Raw genomic sequence first — 21,586 nt, 5'->3', positions numbered from 1 at the left:
CATATATTTCTATATTTCCACATTGAGTTTTGCATCCTTCTACATCTAAAGGTAGCTCCATGTCTAAAGGACTGATCCTATATCCACTAACGCTGATAAGAATCTTCCCACTGGTTTCAGTGGACTTGATTAACTACACTGGTTTCAAAAAGAGAGAAAAGATCAATAAAATACTACAAAATTCCAGAAAGAACAGCTGTCTGGAATACAAGTATGCCATTGGTTTTAGGTTTACTCTTGCTTAGCTTTTGAAGCTAAACCTTCCGTTTCTAGCTGCTTTCGTTAAACACTAGGAAACAGACATTGCACCATGGCTTTCACCTAGGCTGTCTGCCTCGACACTATTCTTCCTCTTAAAGCAGCCCTCACCACAACCAGAGACAAAAACACACGACTAAACGGCTGCTCTGTGTGCACCATAATTCTCATTTTGGTGACAACAACCTGGCTCTACCCTTGAGGATTTTCAAATATACATCATTGTACACAGTTGCCGTGCACCACAGCTCATCTTCCCTGTTCTGTACAATGTGACGGGTGACAAGGCTCAGAGGAACAAGCGTTGGTTTTCTGCTCCGTGGAAGTCAGAGAGTGTCTGCCTTCACGTTGCAGCTTTTATTGCATTGCTTGCTTGGTGCTTGATAATCCCTGTGAGCCATGATGCTGGAGTTCCACATCTGAGCCACTTTCACACAGCCCACACACCACTCAGCATCCTGCTGCCACAATAGCTATTTCCAAAAACCTGCTTTGAAGCAGTATATTCAAAAGGCAAGCCCCACAGAACTGCAGTGTGCTAACAAAAACCACAACAATTTATTCTGAGGCGTGGGAACACGATGGGAATGTCAGCATTGCCTGAATCCTTTGATTTCATATCTGCACATGCACCATAAAACTCTGCACAGGAGACTGAAAATAGAATAATCTGTTTGCTTATAGGATACTAAAATAGGTGGGTGAGAGAGATGTATCCATTGCTCTCACATGCAGGAGTACTCGTGTGCATTCCTGCATGTATGAAGTGATGGAAGAATGTATGATTTGTGACTGGTAGAGGAGGAAAGCTAACTTCTGTTCTCCCCTGGAGCACAGGGAAGCAGGAAAGAAAGGCACTGTAATTTTGAATCTGATTTTTTCAACATCCAGAATATTGTCCCTGACGGCATCAGAGGTTCAAAATAAAGGTGAAAGGTACCTTCCATCCTCTGCATCTGAGGTCTTGTCCTAAACTCAATGCCCCAGATTCAATCTCATTTCCAAACTTCTTGCTTCTAAGTACTGGAACTTCAGATGTGTTTCCATTAATCTTTGGATCAGCATAACTTTTGACCTTGCTGCCATCCTGCTTAGCTAGAAAATGCACAAGAAGTATTTCGTGAAAGTCACTTTCGATGAACTATGACTCAGTGGCGTGGCTCTGAATCACTGTGTCCCTGAGGGTTCCTCACAGGGTACGACCAGAACAGCTTCTGGTGATGTGGGCTTCCCAGAGCGTGGAAACGGAAGAAGGGCCAGTGCTTTTCAATCCCCTACAATGCCACATCCTTTTTCACCTTGGCACAGCCCACCCCTTGCCCTCTTCCCTATGGCTGGTATGGGAGGCAGGGAAGGAGGCTGCAGCGAAGGAGGTGACGCACAAGGGAGAAGAGCCTCGAGGGATGGAGGCAGCCGCTGTGCTTGGGCTGGGTGGTGAGACAGGCCTCAGAAACCCGCTTGTTTTGCCCAGTTAGGGCCCTTCTGTTCCAACAGCTGTCAACTGGCCAAATACATGGGTGCAGTGCTAGGCAACCTACAAGTCCCAGCAGCCATCCCCCTGCAGGCTGACAGAGCATCATGCCCCAAATCCCTCCTTCTGTTTTTATTCTTGTTTTCATTCATCTCTGCAAGGGATGCACAGGATTATTCAGCAGGAAAAAAGAAAAACTCATTCAAATATTCACTTGAGGGCTGTTTGCCACGTGGACTCCAGTTCAAAACAAGATGCTTGCATATAAGGAGGAGCTCAGGAAGGCAGCTGCTTCCAAGAAAGACAATGGAGGAAATGTTCTTTGATTGGGTCACCAGCACATGGCACTTACCTGCTCATCTCTAAAAGGAAACAAGTGGATGGTACTCTCACTGCCCGAGACCAGTTCCCTAGGTGAAATCCTTAAAGACATCAAGGTGCACTGAGGATGTAGACTTACATTCACAAGCTGTACTGCGAGATTACTTATGATTTTTATTTTGCTAATGCATAACTTTCCCTTTTCTTTTTTAGATTGACTTTTGAAAACCTTTATCACTAAGTTCAGTTGTCAGAAACACTGCAGAAAGGTCTTTTCCTTCTGTTCCGTAAGTTGATTGAAAAACTCTGTCATTGTCCTTAAATTAAATTTGGGTATTTCTACAGTGCTGTGAAATCCCTTAAAGAAAATCTTTTAATTAACGTAAACTTTTCATACACAAGAAATAATGATTGAACCTGCCAGCCCTCACACTGAATCTTCTTCCAAATCTAATTTTAATTTAACATGTATGCACTTCAGGGAGTTATGTCTGGCTGTGGTAACTCCCCTGGAGTCTTTGGAAATTTTGCTTAAGGAGGCTGTGACAAGATCTGGTTCGTGAGACAATAAGCACCTCAGATCTGTACAGGTTTTGAAGGAGGTCCACTCCTCGAAGAATTTCTCTGTTTCCACTGCAAGAGCTACAGGATGTGTGAAGCTCTCATTCTAGGCTGTGTTTTGTAGCTTGCATTTATCTTTATTTGTGTTCTGTTCCTTTTGTATGAGATTTGTACCTTTTCTGTGTAATGGTCCCAGCATGAGCAATTCTGCCAGAAAAAGTGAAAAACCACAAAAACATACATTACTGTAGAATTTATCACTGCTTCATACAACGTAAACAAACACACAACTGTCTGTAGGTCTCCACGCAAAACAAGTTAAAATAATGTTTTCAAGTGTCATGCAGACTTGGGCAGACATTCTGATAGCTGTTAAATTTGTGACTGTAGACATGCTGGATAACAGCTTTTATTATATTTTGCCTTACACGATGAATTTGAGACTATTTGTCAATTATAGCACATCCTCTTCGGGTTACAAGAAACCCCACAAGCACTGGACATTCCCTAAATACATTCTTTAATATGAATCTATAATTGCTAGCCAACATTTTAGTCATCTAAGATAGGCTGTTTGTGTTTTAACGTAAAAGGAATCGCCACAGACTGTGGCTTGCTGGGATTACGTGCTTTCTTATCTCTTTGATTTTACTTCAGAGGCTCGGCTATTAGGAATATCAGACAATTTTGACTGTCTTCACCATTTACTGTCTAAGCCTCCAAGTGAGAAAGAATCTAACAGGCAAGTACAGCACCCATCAAATAACATTAAAATCTATCGTAAAGAGGGGGTGGGAAGAGAGAGAGGGAGGGAAAGGGAGAGAGAAAGAGATCTCCTGGAGCACACTGTGCCATGTGGGAAATTATATAATGTAGGCAAAGCATGATATAAATATTTCTTTCTTTATTACTATTTTAAAGAAAATACAACATCCGTTCATTCTTGTTCGTGCCTCCTCTTCATAAAGCAAAAGCTCTGCTGTCCACTCCGAGTAGGAGAAGGTTCAGGGCATGTTGTGTACTGAACCACTACCCATAAATGACAAAAAGGCAGCATTTTATTGCGTTCTGCCTGGGCTACATAGTCTGCAACACTGCAATATGTTCTCCAGTGGCCTAAATATCCGGGTGTAACTTGGGTGTAGATGAAGATCTTTAGTTTTTAATTAATAATACATAGTGCGGAATCTGAAAGGCTATCTATAATTTATGTATCAGTGTCTCAAAAGCAGTCATTCATACATTATATATTCAGACAGAAAAATTCTCCTGCTTTTATTTTCCAACAGAAAGTATATTAAGATGTTATTACGTACCCTACAAAATGGATCAGTGCTACCCAGAGCTTCACAGCTCTCGAAAACGTCAGGTTCCGCGGGTTCCACCTGCCAGAAGAGGCTGAATGTGCAAAAGCATTCCCGACTGAGCATCTCTCTCTAGCTCTCCCTCCCTCCTGAAGGGCTTTTAAAAATGACGGGACCATTTCTTGGCTACGTGCGAATTTACCCGCAGAGAGGCAGGTGATGCGAGAAAAAGAAGTCTATAAAAAGGGAAGGAAATGATTTAACAATAAGGGGTTTCCAAACTGTACTTAACTGAAACCAATCATGATAATATATCACAAGACTCTTGCAAAATAAAGGAAGAAAAAAAAGTCATTTTTCAAATTCAACTTTATGCAAAGCTATTACCTAATACGTTTAATATTAACAGTCATTCTCATCACACTGTCCTATTTTCAAAGCATCCGCCTACATATGGGCGCTTAAAAAACTAAAACTAAAAATAAAAAATGTATGCTGAACAAGCAACTCTTTAAAGTTGCCTTCGGTGCTGTATTTTCTTCTCCTTTCTCCCCAGTCACATTGCCGCCCGCGCCCCTGCAGCTCTGCCCCACCGGATGCAGCACAAACTTAGGTACCAGCTGTGGCTTCTTCTGACCTGCCCCTCTTCCATGTTCTGTGCACCTAAATTAGCTTTATTTATTTATTTTCCCCCAGAATACTGAGATAATCCAGCTGCTGCAACAGTGTTTTCCAACTCCAGATGGGCATCACCTAACTAATACCTGGGATGCAGCAGGATGTGCGATGATTTGTGTGTAGGGAGGCACTGAGGTCGGAGATTCGCAAGCCGACCTTCAGGAAAGTTGCCATTTGAGTTTGGAGAAAACATTTTGGAGAAAACAATTTGGAGAAAACAAAGCAAAACAGTTCCACGCGACCTATAGGCAAACAATCAAGAAGAGAAGCAATATTCCTTCAGACTCCAATTCTTCCCTTTATGAGCAGAGCCAAGCATTAAGCTGCTCCCACAGGTTTGTTGGGGGTGGAAATACAGACTGGTCACAAATATTTCTGGGCTGAACCTACCTCTCCCGTTCCACAAAATACCCATTATTACCTCTCAGCACTGCAATTTGAGGATGGAAGGGCTTTGGAGGGACATTATTAGCAGCAGACTGAGGTGTTATCAGACAGAACATTCGGCGTGGCCAGTCTCAAATCATAGCATATTTTCCCTTCACAATTTGTAGTTCAATAACTAGGATTGCCAACTGACTCGTGGCAGTTATTTTGAGGATTACAGTAATTACACCCCAATGAATTTCTGCATAATCATCTGTGTCTCGGTTTAATGAAATTTTAGCATATTACAGTATATGTTTAGCAGGGACAGAACTTCGAAATGCAGCAACCCAAATCCACCTCTCCTTGAGTTTTGAAATATTATTCTTTAATTGTGCAAACCATCCACTCTTGGGAGTTAACAGGTTCTGATTATTTCTATCCCTGCTAGCAATCCTTTGTTTCTGTTCTGTAAATTTGCACCACTGGCTATTTTAAATAATCTCATATGTTTTCCTTCATGGGACTCTAATGTCAGTTCTTTGCTGGGCGGCTGATGCTACAAACTTGTTTTTCTCTGAAATGAAATCAATGAGAGTAAAAAAGAGACGGGGGAGGACAGGACACAACAATAACAACAATTTTATCATGTTTATCAGCCATTCTAAAAAAAGCTCAAGAAAAGCCCTGCAAATATCATAGGCAGAGGCAAATATGAAGTCTATCTTTGCAAGTAGTTACCTGTGGGTAAATGGCAACGTGATATATGCCTAAACTGCTTCTGCAACAGGAACTGTTAGATTTTCTCATTAGTTGAAAAGTAAAATATTGGCAAATTAGACTATAATTTTAGCAAAACTCTTAGGTCGCATGGTCTATTTCTTCTGTTCTGACAGGACTGAGCTGTTCATTTTGAAGTGTTTTGTACAACCTGGTTTTGAGTAGCTCCAATTAAAAAGTGAATAAGATCATTCCGGTGAAAGGTGCTTTATAATTCCTTTGCCACCTGACAAGTTGTCTTTGAAAACTGTACCACGAAGTGCTTAAACTTCATGTTAGTAGAAAATACTCCTTAATAGGCACATTATTGGTTTCCTCTGCTTGAGTCGTATCTGAAAAGGATTCTTTTTACTTGAAGAATACCGACCATAATCTGGACTAGATTAACTCTGTGCTCATTACTAAATTAACAGGAGGAGGCTGCAAATCATCACTGTTTTAAGAAGCCATTACAGTCCAATAAGTATGCTTTGAATGATTACATATAGTCCCCAACAAATCAAATGTCAGGACTGCATCACGTTACATGGCTACTGAGATGAAAACGATGCCACCCCAGTCTCCCAGGCACATTCAGTCAAAGAGCAGCGGCTGCTGGCTGTTGGTTAGGGACGTACATCACTTTCACGCTCATTTCATTACAAACCTGGATATCTCCTGTTGCAAACCCAAACATTGAGGTAAATAGCCTCATTAGCTCTAAATCACCAGATGCTGCCACAGTCCTACAAAGTTGTCTTAAATTTGTCGTTCTCTGTTTGCAACACGTACATTCACTGTTTTTCAAGAACACGGCTCAAGTATCCCCTTCCTTTATCTTCCAGACCATTCTAAATAAATGTTTTTTTATAAATGACCCAATCATTACTTCTGTGTGCTTCAAGCAGTCACTACTTTGCTAGACATACTGGCAGACATTCTGACACTTTGAAAAGAACATACTGTATCATACAAAGTAAAAAACAGTAATGTATTTATATACATATATATATATATATATATCAAGGTATGTCCACGGACTTTGAGGAGAGTGAAGAAGGGATAAACTTGACTTTCATCAGCCAAGAATACAGCCCAAAGACAGTGAGTAACCTAGGTGTAACAAAGCCAGCACATCTGCATCCAGTGAGGCTTTCAGTGAAGGGAATGAAAGGCGGTATTCTGCTCTTGGGGGTCTGAACTGGCTCGAACAACAACTTTTTGTCTTTCTGGTCATCACTTTGCTTGTGGGTTGCAGATGGGGAATACAAACCAGCAGTTCATTTATGACCAAGCTTTTCTTATAATCCATCAGCCACTGCTTTGTCTATTTAATGGGATTTGAGTTGAAATCAATTCAATCTAATTTTTTCTAAGAACATCCTGTTGGGCACTGCATCAAATGATTTATTAGCAGTGTAGTTCTTCAAGACAGATTTTCAAATAAAGGCATAAAACAACCATGATGGCAGCATTAAAAATTCATATTTACCAGCAATTACCATAAGACGCAGACAGGACACATCAGGTATTACCTTTACAAGTATGTAAAAGTAGCCTGCTGCACGGCATTACATTGTGGTGTTGACTTTCTTATGCTATAAACTGCATTTGCACTTGTTTCTAATCACAGCATGATAAATTCAGTTTGTTGCTACAAGACTTAAATGTCAAGCAACTCGTAGAATTTTAAGCAAAATGTTGAGGTTTAATGTTACCTGCACATGCATGTTAAAAGCTAAATCACAATAATAAAAACTGTATTGCATAGATGAGGAAAAAAGAAAAAAAAAACTTAAAAAAAATTCATTCTTGCTCTCAGTTATATCTGTTCAGTGAGGTTTTTTTAATCTACACGTGTGTTATAGTGTATCTGAAGTTTCTTCAAAACTATATAAAACTCTTCTGTGACCACCAAGAACACTCTGGGAGGAAACAGACTTTTTTAATATAACAATGAAATGAAAGATCGTTACAAATCATTCTTGTGACATACTGGCAGTGCTTTTATGTTTCAGGCCACCTATATTTATATTCACTTATATTTCATCTCTGTCATTAACCAATTTAATCACAGTGGTACTAGAGGAGGAAGCTATTCGATTTGCCTCACATGACCTGTTTTTCTCCTTAACTGACAGACATCGTGTAGACCAACTTTTTCCTTCGGACTCACATGTTTCCTCCTACATTTTCTTTATTATTTTAGCAAGTGTGAACTTAAGTAACAAAAGGATGTTCCCCAGCACTATTTTCTTGCTTCCTTGAAAGCTATCATACAAACTGATTAGCACTCTCCTAATTCTTTGATATCTCTTCATAAGATTTAACCAATATTTAGAAATAAATCATGCACTTAGTTTCTCCTTTTCTCTACTAAACAAGAAGAATGGACAGTCAGCTAAATCCATTTTAATTCCTACAGTAATATCTGATATCAAAATGAAGTATTCATGTGCACAGGTAGATACACTAACATAACTACAATAGGAATCTAAAAAACTCCACATAAATACAAGCTCCTACTAAGATGCAAAAACAAACCACATCAGCTGAAATGCAATACTCCCAACTGCTTACACCAGCTATTAGAGCAATACTGTCTGTACTGTAAGATACCCTAACAGTATTATCAGGGAGATTTACAATGAAAGCTGTGAGTAAATGAAGTGTTAATAATGAACTGCGAATAAATCTTTCAAGAGCACTTCAAGCTCTTTAACAGCTGAAAAGTTGTTCAAACCTTAGCAGACCTGTAGGAAACAAACATGGAATATATGCAGCAAGATACACTGGCAATGGACTGAACATCAATTATATCCAAACAAGAAGCCACTATTCCAACAATAGCAGTATATACAGAAAAGGAAAAACAAAAACAGTATTAGCAAGAAATTAGCTTTAAGAAGATTACTGAGTAAGTAAAGCTAAAAAACATTACAGAAACATATAATTATCCCCAAATGAGTGTTATAAATCTAGGATGTTTTGAGGGAAGCTTATACTTGAAGTAAATTTAATGAAATTGAAGTTCAAAATTCATATTGAGGGCACCCAGGCAACCTGAACACAACACTTGACACCATGCCAGTGGCATGATTTTCATGTTTCAGCATGGATTTTTTTTTTTGGTTTGTTTTCCCTCTAAGATAGCACTGCTTCATGACAAGTGCTAAACTTGCTTAATAATTTAACTAGGTTTTCCTTGCTTAGAAACAGTGACTGTTCATACATCTCCAGCATGAATGTTAAATTCCTTCACTTTATGGTATATACAAAGCATGGCCATTACCAAGTCAAAGAACTAGGGAAACCTGATTCATCTTCTGGGCTTGTAGAGAGGTCCTCGGCATGAGAGGCTTCATAGCAAACTTCATTTGCCAGCAGGAGTCTCAGCTAGAATTGGCATGGGCAGGAATATCCACTCACATGCACACAGTACCTCTCACCAGAGATAACCTTCATGACCGGGCCGTCTGGAGTTGCACTGAGTCAGAGCCCAGCACCACGCTCCCTGTTACCCCTGTTGAGTACATCGTTGTCCTAGGCAGGCCAGAACCATGGTCTCAAAAACTGTGATGGCAGCAACACGGCCCAGAAAAACTCAGCATTCAGACAACAACAGCTCGGCACAGTGGCAAAAGCTCAAGCAGGTTTAACTAAAAGCATAGCCCCGACGTACTCTGTCTGTCACCAAGCAGGGGTTAAGGCACCCACCCCCTGCCAAATGGTCTGCGTTACACCAAGCGGCCCCTCTGAGAGCTGCAGAGTCCTCAGAGAAAGCAACTTTTGTGTTACGTTCCCTGTCTTCATGTTCTCAGCAACCTTTCCCTGATGGACTGTTTCCAGCCTTACCGCCTTACCCTGATCACCCTACACTTAGCATCATCCTTCTTGTTTCACCCCAGATGAGACCCCACCTTCCACCCATACCATCGCCAGCCTTCACACGTGCAACCTGCATTGAGTCCAGCGAGGCCTCCACGTGGAGTAGAGCTTCTTGCTTTGGGACTCAGCTGAGGTACTAGTTCTACCTTTCTACAACTAGGTACTAGCTGTACCTTTCCACAACTAGTAGAAGCCTGCCTGTTGTTTGGGTTAAACTCTGAGTACAGCAAGTCCTTCCTTTTAGGACTAATTTCCACTGTGCAGGCTTATTTTTTCTCTCAAAATGGAAATAAATGTATTATTGTAATTCCCTCAGCATTATGTACCCAGTTTTTTAGACTCCCATTGTAGTCATGTTAGTGTATCTACCTATGCACACAAATACTTCATTTTGATATCAGATATTACTGTAGGAATTAAAATGGGTTTAATCAAGTGTCCCATCTTTAATTTGTTTTGTGTTTTTTTTTTGTGTTGTTTTATATTTTATGGTAATGACAGAGTGCCAAGTTCCACTTCGGTTATTTTTATATTTAAATATATTCACACCTTCTTTTTTTTTTTTCTTTTATGAAGTTTTCTTTCTACCGTGATGATCATTGTCATGGCTCAGACTGCTAAAATATCCCAACCACATCCACCCTCATCATCTAACCCACCTTTTAGGAGCAGCAAGCAGTGCTGCCTTGGCAAAACACTCAGATACCACATTTCTAAATGTTTGATCTTTGACATGTCTCTTCCTCCATTATCAGATATCTCCTTCCTATTCTTCCTGCTCCCTACTCAAGAGCACTGACACTCTAGTGTTGTGTGTCCATAAATACAGTGCTGGAATGCAGTATTACCTAGACACCTGTCACTTAAATAAAACCTGAAGTGAAAAATGAGCATAAAAGTACAACGGGCAGTATTCCAGGCTCATCCTGATGTGCATCTAGCCTGACAGGCCTGAAGTCTGGATTTTTCTTTTGCAAATGTAGCTAGAGGTTTCCTCTATGTGGTAGGCCAGGACAGGCCAGAAGTTCACTGAAAGCACCCACTCATTAGCAAAAGCACACAGTCGGAAACAAACAAACAAAAACCGCCAACCCACTAAAAACCAAATTCCTACCTGTGTGATGACAGAAACAGGAACGGCTCACGATGATTCAGTTTTTCAGATATTTCAGGTAGACCTGCGGACTGCAGCATGCAAAGGCTTTAAAGAAATAGTTCTTTAAGTCCAGCCTCCTGCAGATTTGTGGTTTGTGGTTGATTGCAAACTGTGAAGGTTTTGCTGTGCTGAAGCATCTATAAAGACTGTTCATGGATGTGAATTTTTCTTTCTCTAACTGCTTGAATTCACTTTGCTGCATGCATTTCCTTCAGTTCAGGCTGTGCCGAGCATTTATCTCCTACACTTTGGCCACCCGCATTCCTGAAACCAATACCAAGCAAATTCACCTTTGAAGATCTTTAAAACCTTTGACAAATTTCTCAGATATCAGCCACGAGGCGTTACAGTTCTGGTGGGGCAGGGGAACGCAGAGGTTCAGATGAGTGAGAAGGACATACCCATGGGTGAAGCGCAGTCAAAACTTTGCTTTCTTTGAAAAACCTTTTTTTTTTTTTCTTTTTTTCCAGAAGGTATTTTCAGCTCTTCTGTAATCTCATTTTAGAGGCAACTCCTGGTGGGTCTAGCCTTCATTTTAAACTTGAAAAATGCCGCGTTGATCAGTGGTTCCTGACTGAGTCTGAAGGTCAGCTCTCTCACGAGCTGCTTTGTCTCACTTTTTTAACTTTTGATCTTCGAACATCAAAAAGTTAATATCGTTAATTCAAAGGAGGCGTTCAAGCACCCTGGGCTAGAACACCTTCCTGGGGATGGGAAATCTCCATCCTCAGGGCAGTTTCCACGCAGGGTGGTGTATCCCTGGGGTGACAGGGAGCGGGTGAAGGAGGGAAGTTTCAGCGAGGGCTCCCCTCACGCTCCAGCCGCCGGGGCGGGCTGCGGAGCCCCGCGGTCGGGTGGAGCCTGGGGCGGCCCCACGCTTCCGGGCCGCCGGCGGCGACCTCGGCGGTCGGGGCAGCGCCTTGTGCCCTGAGGGAAAGCGACGGAGCCAGCCAGCCAGCCAGGGAGGGAGCGGAGGCGGCCACGGCGCCATGCGGCCAGCAGGTCGGGGCAGGGACCGGCTGGGGTCAGCGCCTGGCGACGGGAGGGCTCGGGGGGCACGAGGCTGCCCCGCTGCGGCCGCCATCTTGTGGCCGGGGGGCAAGGGGAGGCAGCGTGGGGCTGCCGGGTGAAGCCGCGGGCATGGGGGGAGAGTGGAGCTGGTTTTTTTTTTTTCCTTTTTTTTTTTTTTTCTTTTCTTTCTTTCTTTCTTTGCCCAGTGCAAAGGAGGGCTTAGCTGTGGGTTTCCCCCAGCGTCGTCTGTGAGGGCGTGGGCAGCTGTTGGCAGGGTGTGAAGGTGGCGGCTGTGGTGAGGTTTCTGTGGTACAAGATGCCGCTCTCCTGGAGGCACTTGGTGTCTTCGTTTTCCATGTTGTTTTGGCAAGTGGAGAGGTCATCCCTGATCTTCCTTGATAAAAGTGGGTGCATAGTTGGTACATACCCTGTTAATATGGCTAGTCCCCACCAATTTTTTCCCCCTTTGAATATTTCCAATGATTGATGCTAATTATATGTACGTTTTCCTGACAAATTATGTGAACGTTTTTATTGAGGAGGCTGCTCTTAGCACCTCAAGATGATTTTAGACAACTTATCCTTGAAAATACTCCTCAGTGTGCCCATTATTGTCTTGCAGTACATAATGCAGCTTCTCCGAAGAGCGGGAAGTCTAGCACCAAGAAGTTAGGAGATGACAGAATAAATGTTGTGTGGGCAACCCTTATTCTGTCCTACGTGTATGGCCATGCTGGGATAGTCTTAATTAGCTAACATCATGCAATGTTATTAATTAAAAATTGATTGCTCTTTTTTAGTCTCTCAGCAGTCACTATAGTACCTAACCGTATAAAGCTGGATGGCAAATACCTGGTATGCCTTACACAGAAATATTAATTTCCTTATTTATGTTTTCAGTGGTTTGTCACATTATCTTTGTGCCTCAAAACTGCTAGCGTATATTTTGTCACTCCCTTGGTAGATGACAGTGTGTTACCGTTTCATTTACAAGTGGAAAAAGCTGATAAAAAGATCAAATGATTTACAAATGTCACACGTAAACCAGTGGCAGGCCTGAACAGGAATCAGGAGCCCCTGGCTCCCAGTTCCTCTGTTCATTCTTCCCAGTCATGTTTCCTTATTCACAGAAATGCTGTGTGCTTACTGCTCCCATTTTCTTCAGATAAATTTGCAAGGCTCAGCAACACTTAAATCAAACCAGCGACAGCAAAGCTGGGCTCTCAGAGGGGAAATGAAAGATGTGTAGCCAGATGCCAGAGGTTTGGCTCAGTTGACTTGCTTGTGGCAGGGAGTTCGGCTTTATCTTTGCAAGTCAGGACTATATTTTATCCTAATTTTATGAATGAGGAATCAAGAAAGAGATCTGAAGGCCTGACTCTGCAAAAGTGACTCAATACTTTGGTTTACTGTTCTGGCTCACCTTTTTAAATGAGTGCTTTAAATGTCAAGACAGTTTCTTCAGAGTACCTTAGATTTTGTATCATAATATCAAAGTAACCCTATTATTTATTAATTATCAAGTGCAACGTTCAAGTGATATTAGCAGTGCAAGCTGTTGCTACCTACTATGCTTATTATACAGATGAAAACACATGGGAAGAAAGGTGAAGTGACTTTCCAACCTGTTGTATAATAAGTCAGTTGTAGATAAAATACCAGAATTCAGGACTGCTTTGATCGCTACTCAAAGCTGGCTGTAAAATGGATATAGTTGTTTTACTAGGATCTGGCCTTTGATAAATAGGATTTTTTATCTAGACTCTACTTGCAGCATTGCAAGCTTATTTTAAAGAAAAAAGTAGCATGCATGAGCAAAAATACATCTTTAATAGCATTTCTAAATAATGCATTTTACTGTCCTAGTTATTAGGCAGTTATTTCTGGGTGGTAATGATCAGTTATATTCTGATAATCATACACACATTCTTAGTGGTCGCTGTATATAAATGACAGTGTACAATTGTGCATGACCTGGGGATGTACAGTTTAAGGTTTGGCTTTTGATGAATAAAGGCAGTCAGATCCTAGGTATGCATGTGAAATTGCTGCAATAATTGCTGAGCAAATACATCAGAGCACCACAGAGGCATGGCAGGTTTCCCAGCTGCTTGCAGCCAGTTCCACACATCGACATTGGCCGGGAAACAAGTAGCTGTAGGCTCAGCCAGCAGTGGATATGGTGGACTTCTACTCTGCTGTCATTTGTCTCTTGTTTTTTCTTGTATTGCTCTGCACAAGCCTCATACTCCACCTGGGACCGCCATACATAGATCTCTCCCTTGCAGCTTTACGACAGCACCAAAGCTTTCGTACCACACTGAAAAGACATCTTTTTTTTTTTTTTTTTTTCCTGATGGACTTACTGGCTGTGAGGTACAAGTTGCTTTGAGTGGATTGCCCATGGCTTAGTCACACTTGAATCTGAAAACTCTTCGAAGTGCACTGTGGGTGAGACAGTCTTGTTGCTTGTCAGTATTTTGTAGGAAACCCTAGTCTAGATTAACTTCTTCATACAAATTCAGTTGAACATGCTGTACCTAGTAAAGGTAAAACATCCGTAATGCCTGATCCTTGATGACACCTGTCTTCACTTGAGATGAGAGGTACTGACAGGATAACTTGCTAGTGGCTGTGTCATGTTTGAGTTATCACACCCTCCATGCTCATGAAAATGAGTGGCACCACTGAGATATGCCGTCGTGCACTCTTTATGTATCCAATGTGCATTTCTGTGCCTCCAGCTGTTTCTGGGACAGTATTTACATGACAGGTGTTCTGCAAGGGAATCTAGATGGTGAATAAATACAAATAATACTTGATTTTTGTTTTTCTCAAGAATTAGGAATGGCCTCATTTGTAGTAGCCTTAAAGTTTTTTAAAGACCTGTGCTTTTAGGGACAAAATAGTCGTCAGGCTATGACATCATTCAAAAATATAAGGGGTCTAGTGACAGAGGTTTGAAGTAGATTCAGCAATAACATAATGTCAATTACTAACACTAATAGTAACGTCTTAGCAATCTGAGTATCAAAGAAGCAAGTACTGGAGAAACTGCTGTCTTCCATTTACAGTCTTAATTGGAAGGGAAGTTCCTATTTTGTTGATGAAATATTTTGATATTTCTGCAGAAAGAAACAAATATAATGTTCAGATACTTTAAAGCTGAAATTTGACTCCTTAAAAGCTAGAAATGGAAATCTTCACTGTGATAAAGAAGTTATTCTGATGTGTACTCCAGATGCAACATTTACAGATGAGTCTGTTGGCTAGGAATTGGAATACAAAGTTTTAAAAAGATACTGAATGAGGAAGAAGAAGAGCAGCTGCTGTTACGCTTTGGTACTCAAGAACCTTGTGAATAACTAACACAAAGCAATTGTTGACCCTCAGAAGTGTTGGGTAGCTGATTCGGGTTCAAAAGTTGATCCTAACAAGATGTTTCTCTATGTGAATCCTCTTCAGCCTCCCTTCTCTTGCAAGCACTGATTACTGAAGCTTACATATAAGCAATTGACCACCCACATTTGAAAGAGTGTATCACTGATGCCACAGTAAAGGTGAGAGAAAGAGCAGTTATCTCAGCTTCTGAAAAGAAGAAGGTTTATGTCCAGGGACTGGAGAACTACAGTGTCACCGTTTCCTTTTCAGTGTCTCTCTTGGAGCTGATCTTTGAGCATTTGTTTAGTTTACATACGCTGTTACTGGCTTGTAGGCAGTAAAGAACATTTACCTCCTCTAGAAGGCAATAAGCACGAGTGCCACAATGCAAACAGCAGCAATGGTTTGTGATATATAATTATATATTCCTGGGAGGTCCAGTCATTTCTGGCTATCATGAAGAAAATGAAATTTCCCTGACCTCTTGTGTAAATTAAAATCAGGCAATTAAAATACGATCTGTAATAAGCAGCTAGGTTTTACTAAACGTAAACAAAAGTTGTAGTAGGTTCAAAACAATATTTTAAATATCTAGGCATGCCGAAACTGCCTTGAAGTTAAGACAGAAATCACAAATATAATCTAAACTTTAAACTGGGGTCTATGGCATGCAATAATCATTGATTATTATTTAGTGTCCATTGGCTCCCTGCATAGTAAGAAAGCAAGGCTTTGTGTTAACTCCACAGAGTATAATTTATGCTATCACAGGGCTGACACTTAAGTAAACAGGTCTCCCCTCATTACAGTACTCCCATCATTACTCCCATCATTACTCTGTTTTTCAATATTTCTGTGTGTACGATTAAATTAAGATAAGATTTATGTGTTTGATATAGTTCAAGCAAAGGTATAGCTGAGTTTGGAAAGCATGCTACGACAAGACTGAAAATCTTTTGCTTTCACATCAGATGCTTAACAGATGTAAATGACTCGAAACTTTATCCAGATAAAATAGCTACAGTTTGTGGTTGTGGTTCACTGCTTCGTGTCTTTGCTCAGCACCCCAAGCTTACATTTTATACAGCCCATTGCCAACTGATAACTATTTGTTATTGCCAAATATTAATTACAACAAATCTACAACAGTACGTACAACTTACTTTAGCAATATCTTGAAATCACTTTTAGGGGTCTTTTGCGAGTTTTCATTTATCATAAGAACTACTCAGAGTTTTTGCCTAACTGTAGCCTGTTTTGCCTGTCACCCTTCAGTGATACCCAGCTAGATACTTTCCTCAGAGACCTGTCACCCAGCTGTGCTGACTGAGCATTGAGAGAGCATTCAAAACCTGAAGAACACAGTAATGTGTGCTGTGAATAGAACAGGAAAGCAAACTTTCTTCTCCTTTCTTCTTGCTCATGAAGACAGTACCAGCGTATATGGGAACCATGAGTAAATGACAAGTGTTAAACAAAATGCTACGGTTTTTCAAAAGCTCACAGTGCCAGGTAGTTGCCATTACTTTGGGGAGGTAAGCTTCGTTTGAAAATCTGGGATGGACTGTTCACAGAGTTTTTTAAATGTCTGCGTTTTTAAAGATCCTATTTGTTTGCCTTGCTTGAAATACTTGATTTCTTTCTAAATGCTTAGGAATTGCTGTCATGCTTTAACTTGGGTGTATTTGTGAGTACTCAGTCTTCTTGAAGTCAGGCGTTGGTTGGTTGATGTGGGTACTGAAAATGTGCAGGTCTGCAGTCATCCTAAATGTTAACTGATCATCAGCATGGGAGCTTTCAGGGCAGTATCTATCAACTTGGAGGGAAACTAAGTATTAAACCCAAATCTATTTATTTCTGTATTGGTATGACTTGCTTCTGCTGCCTATTTATGAAATTTACTTGAACTTGGTCCTTAGTGGTATCTTATTTATAAGAGAAGTGCTGGAAAATTATTGTTAATGTTCAGGGAGATGTAGAAAATGCATCTGACTTCTGTCGAATCAGACAAAAATTTGTACAAATAAACCTAAGTACAGGGTTCAAACTGTGTCAAGCAAATATAATGCAATTCCGAGAAGGGCAGAAAAAGTCAAGTATTCAGGGTGCTGTAATAATGTGAAAAAAGCAGAAGATATGTCTTTATAGAGCGATTCTTTGCTGTGCAGATAGACCCAACCTAAATCTAGAGAAAGAACATGGTAGTTCTAGCAACAGGAGTTCCCTTGGGTGGGATGCTGCACAAGCTTGTGTTTTTTTCAGTGGTTATGGTAGCTCCCTCAAACTTACTGTGGGATCTTGATGTTGAATGACTCATTTTAAGACTATGATAATATTAAAAATAAAGGGAATACGATGTCCTAAATTAAATGGCTTGTTTGAGATCATGTAGAAAACTAGGAAGGATGTCCAGAATATGAGTGCCTTAATGTTACAAACTCCAAACTCGCACCTCTAAGTAAGAAAAAATAGGATAAAGTTGTAATAGCACTAATAGTGAGATAGTAATGATTGCTTTTAACTGCAAAAGCATTTCAAAGCCTATCCAAGTTTCTGCAGTCTTTTTGAGCATCTGTGCAGAACTGGGCAGGGGCTGCCGTGCAGCGTGTGATGCTTTCCTCTCCTGAGATGCTCTGTGGGGATGCTGGGGTCGGAGTGGAGACGGCTCCACAAGCACACATTCTGCCTTTCCTGGGGCTGATGCAGCAGCACCTTTTTCAAAACAGATCTTAAGAGCAGTGGATTTTTCTTGGAAAGTGTCTTGAGCATATCCAGCTCTGTTGCTGTGCTACCCCATGATTTTATTTCTACAGTTCAGATCTGTGTTTATATTGAGTACTGATTCGTACAGCAATGTTTCAGTGTGGTTATTGATAAGTACAATGTTATTGTTGGGAGGCAAAAGCAAAACAAAAAAGCGAATGGAATAAAATGGGTAAAGCGGTAAATTTTTTCTGGTTATCTATTGGCATTTTAAATACTCCTTTGCATCTGGTAAGTGTGATGTGCATGTATTTGTGCAAAAGTGTGCTTATACTTAAGTGCATCCTGTAGAAAAAGGGAATAGGGATTTTTAAGCGTGTGTTTAAGGTCTAGTGACAATTTGTGTAAGGCTATGAAGTTGAAATGCAGTGCCTTTGTCAAATTTCTTATTTTATACCCTTTTACCTACTACTGGGAAACCACTGGGAACTGCTTCCAGTGAGTTCCTGAATTTTGTGGATTTTCATAGCTGAAAAAAGAATTGCAAGTATTTTCTGCTTTTCCACTTGGATGTCTTAGTAGAAGCTGATATTTCTTAATTCCTCCAGCTAATAAGAAAACTTCTGCTGCCTTTGAAGTCCATAGCTCCTGGATACATGTCTTGCTTTTCTCTTTGCTGTTGTGAAACATGCTCTAGCAGTCTCCAGGTTTTGCACATGACTTTGGGGTAAGGAATTTGGAAGGAGACTGTATTTTTAGGTCTAACGTCCTCCATCTTATTCTATTTAGCAAAACTTCTTAAAATTGCTAGGAAAGCATGCATGTCATCAGCTAAGAGACTTTTATGGCTGTCTTGTCTTTCTGCTGATGTCCTCCTGTGGCTTCTGTTCGGTTCACATTCCTGGTGGTTTTGGTTTGGTTTTGGTTTGTTTTCTTTGGTTGGTTGGTTGGTTGGTTTTTGTTTTCCTTCTCTGGACAACATCAGAGGTGGAAAGGGAAAGAGATGTTCATGGCTGCCCAAGTGTTGCCTTGATACCAGGTTAAGATGCCACTAGATGATAGCGTAGCCAGACCTAGGAGTGAAGACCTCATCCTAAATCCCCTGTTTTAGACATATTATATTCACCAGATGAGAGTCTTCTTATGAGAAATAAAGATAGCATCCCACTGAAAGATAACACCACCTCCTTTTGCCCCCCCAGCCTGACTGAGATGCTGTCAAGGCTCTCCAACGCATTCAAGTCTCTCTGAGAATACACGCACGGAGCACTTGGTGCCTTGCTGTACTTTACCCTTCAAGTTTCTCAGTGTGGAAATGTGCCTGTGTTCAGTCTCTTGAACAAAGCAAGCTATTTTCCTGTCAAAATGTAATGAAGTAATGATATTTTCACTTGCCATTGATCATTATACTTTCTTCCAAATAATAAAAACACTGAACAGTACTTTTTTTTAAGTTGTTGTCCACAGCACAGGGGGAATGTTAACACATGAAGAATGAATAACTGGAGGTTTTTTTACTGTATTCAATGAAAAGGGTTTTTGTGTGTGTGTTTTCTTTCTCTTTTTTTTTAATATAAGATGAGAGGTATGATTGAAATAGTGTTATTTATTTTCTAATGGCAGCCTTTGGAAAAACACTGAAAGATGTATTGAATGGTGTTTACAAATTGAACTTCTAAGAAATAGAACAATATATATGTTAAACATATTTTCATATGGTACACCCTTTTATTATTCATCCTTTTCATTTATTCATGAAACATTTACAATTTAAATAACTGAAGTGAAAAACTAATCGTCAGCCTGGAGTGAATCAAACAAGAACAATTTAGAGCAATTTGAGGATGGAAAATGAGAGCCCCACTCTTAAGTAAAGCTAGTGTCTTGGCGAGGGGGGGGAAGGCTAAATACAGCACAGGCTTCGAAGCAGTTTAATGCTGAACTGATAGTAGGCAGTAAAAGAAAACAAGCAGTACTTTTGTCATAAGTCACATCTATGATGCTGGTCCTTGGATTTTAAGATTTGTAATTCAGAAGTCATTGTAGTCACTTGCTCTTTGATAAGCTATAATTTGTGTGAGTGACAGAAATCTGTTTTAATTAACAAACAATATGAACAGCAAAACAGGTATCTTCCGGTTTTGATTAGCTTCCTTTTGACATATGATATATAATGAGAAACTGGTAGATATGCAGTATAAAATCCTTTGTGTAAGTGTTTTATCTAAGGTTTTGTTACTAAGAATTTTTCAAAGTGTGTGCAATAGCATTCAAATCTGACTGCTAAGCCTGTAACAGCAGCCAGGAGTATGTGCTTGAGTTATGTGTATGGAAAATCCTCAGCGGGTGGCCAATGCAGCTAGCAGCCTAACAGCAGGCTTACACCCCCCTAGAGCAGTTCTTCTCTTTAAAAACTCAGTTTTGCTGAGCAATTAAAGAGGAGCTGGCTGAATCACGTCTAAGGTGGTTGCACCTTTACAGCTGACTTTAAAAAACAAACAAACAAACAACAACAAAAAAGGAAAAAAATAAAGGTCCTCTGAAAAATAGTTGATTGATAATCATCATTTTTAAAATACTGTTTCTTTGTTCAAGGGAACTGAAATAAGCAATGCGTGTGATTTGAATCGAGACCTGCGTTTACTTCAAAGCAAGTCGCTTAGGCCTTTAAGGAAACCAAATAGACCACAAGAGTTTTTTATGGGTCCCTAAATGGTTTTAGCTATGTCCAGAACATCATTTCTAGCAACTTAATCTTAATTTTTAGTGCCTGAAGATAATTTACATTTCAAATTTATCTGACTCTTAAATAGTGATTTTAAAAGGTAGGGCTACATGAACAAAACTTAATAAAGATCAAATCAAATAACAAAAAAAAGTCTTGATTGAAAAAGATGTTTAATAGTATCTACAAAATCTAATAAAATGCATAAAATTCAATAGCCCCTCTCCCCCCCCCCTTTTTTTTTTACCCTCTAGTCTGCTACTAGAGCACTTCAGGGACTCTCCAGTTGCTCTAGACCTCTTCCCTGTAAGAATGTAAGGCCAGTGCCCAGCTAGTGCATGGCACAGTAGCTCCATTTAATCAGTGAAGCCTTTTTGATACACACCATGGAAGGGAATTTTGCCAGTGATTTTTGATCACAACTGGTTTTAAGGTTATCGTACTTGCATTCTGTTTTTGTAACTTTGTAATCTTATCATCAAAACTTCCAGATTTGTTTCTCTCCTTTGTTAATTTTGTTCCCTGTTCAAGATTAACCATTTTAGAGGAGGCCAAATCTAATTTGGGCTTGAATGCATGAAACAGATTCTGCAGTAACTGAATCAGGGGAAAAATACTGTATGTGGAAGTTTAAGGCAGATCCTACATATTTCATTTTGGAAAGAAGTGTTGTCTGCTTACAGGGTACGTTCAGGACAGATGCATTTTAATTTTCTTGTAGCACTCTTGCCAAATTAGTGTCAGGTGGTTTTCTACAAAAGCTTAAAAACAGCTGTTTCATCGGCAAAGTGGCAGCCTATATTTCAATGCTGAAGAAGTTTAGAGAATTCATTAAAAAGGCAATCCGTATTCCTGGATTTTAGCTTGCAAACAGATCACGTGTACCATAAATTTTGTACTCCCACATGCTACTAAGTCCATACTGTTCATTGTGGATGACATGTATAATCATCATTATTAAATTTGTACAGTCTCTTCTTTAAATCATGCCTTAACAACAACCT

The 21,586-nt window shown here is 40.2% G+C and overlaps 2 protein-coding genes across 8 annotated transcripts in view; one reads left to right on the top strand and one right to left on the bottom strand.

Annotated features, from left to right (window-relative positions):
* PPP3CA (protein phosphatase 3 catalytic subunit alpha) overlaps positions 1-10,872 on the bottom strand; it is a 287,540-nt gene extending 276,668 nt beyond the window's left edge. For 2 of the 4 annotated variants that reach the window (XM_080590673.1, XM_080590674.1), the window contains exons 1-2: positions 10,721-10,872; positions 2,082-2,818 (exon numbers count right to left, since the gene is read on the bottom strand). In XM_080590673.1, coding sequence (XP_080446799.1) covers positions 2,082-2,162 — 81 coding nt within the window. In that variant the 5' untranslated portion in view covers positions 2,163-2,818; positions 10,721-10,872. Of the gene's footprint in view, positions 1-1,198; positions 1,389-2,081; positions 2,819-10,720 lie in introns of those variants that run through there. The other 2 variants (XM_080590677.1, XM_080590678.1) reach the window with 2 other exon arrangements.
* A 740-nt stretch (positions 10,873-11,612) lies between these two features.
* BANK1 (B cell scaffold protein with ankyrin repeats 1) overlaps positions 11,613-21,586 on the top strand; it is a 143,187-nt gene continuing 133,213 nt past the window's right edge. For 2 of the 4 annotated variants that reach the window (XM_080590654.1, XM_080590649.1), the window contains exon 1: positions 11,613-11,764. In XM_080590654.1, coding sequence (XP_080446780.1) covers positions 11,752-11,764 — 13 coding nt within the window. In that variant the 5' untranslated portion in view covers positions 11,613-11,751. Of the gene's footprint in view, positions 11,765-11,979; positions 12,178-21,586 lie in introns of those variants that run through there. The other 2 variants (XM_080590652.1, XM_080590653.1) reach the window with 2 other exon arrangements.

Source organism: Anser brachyrhynchus, assembly GCF_964034855.1.
Source record: "Anser brachyrhynchus genome assembly, chromosome: 4".
Taxonomy (NCBI): Eukaryota; Metazoa; Chordata; class Aves; order Anseriformes; family Anatidae; genus Anser; species Anser brachyrhynchus.
The sequence above is the reverse complement of the archived record's forward strand: the minus strand, read 5'-3'. Positions and strand labels throughout refer to the sequence as shown.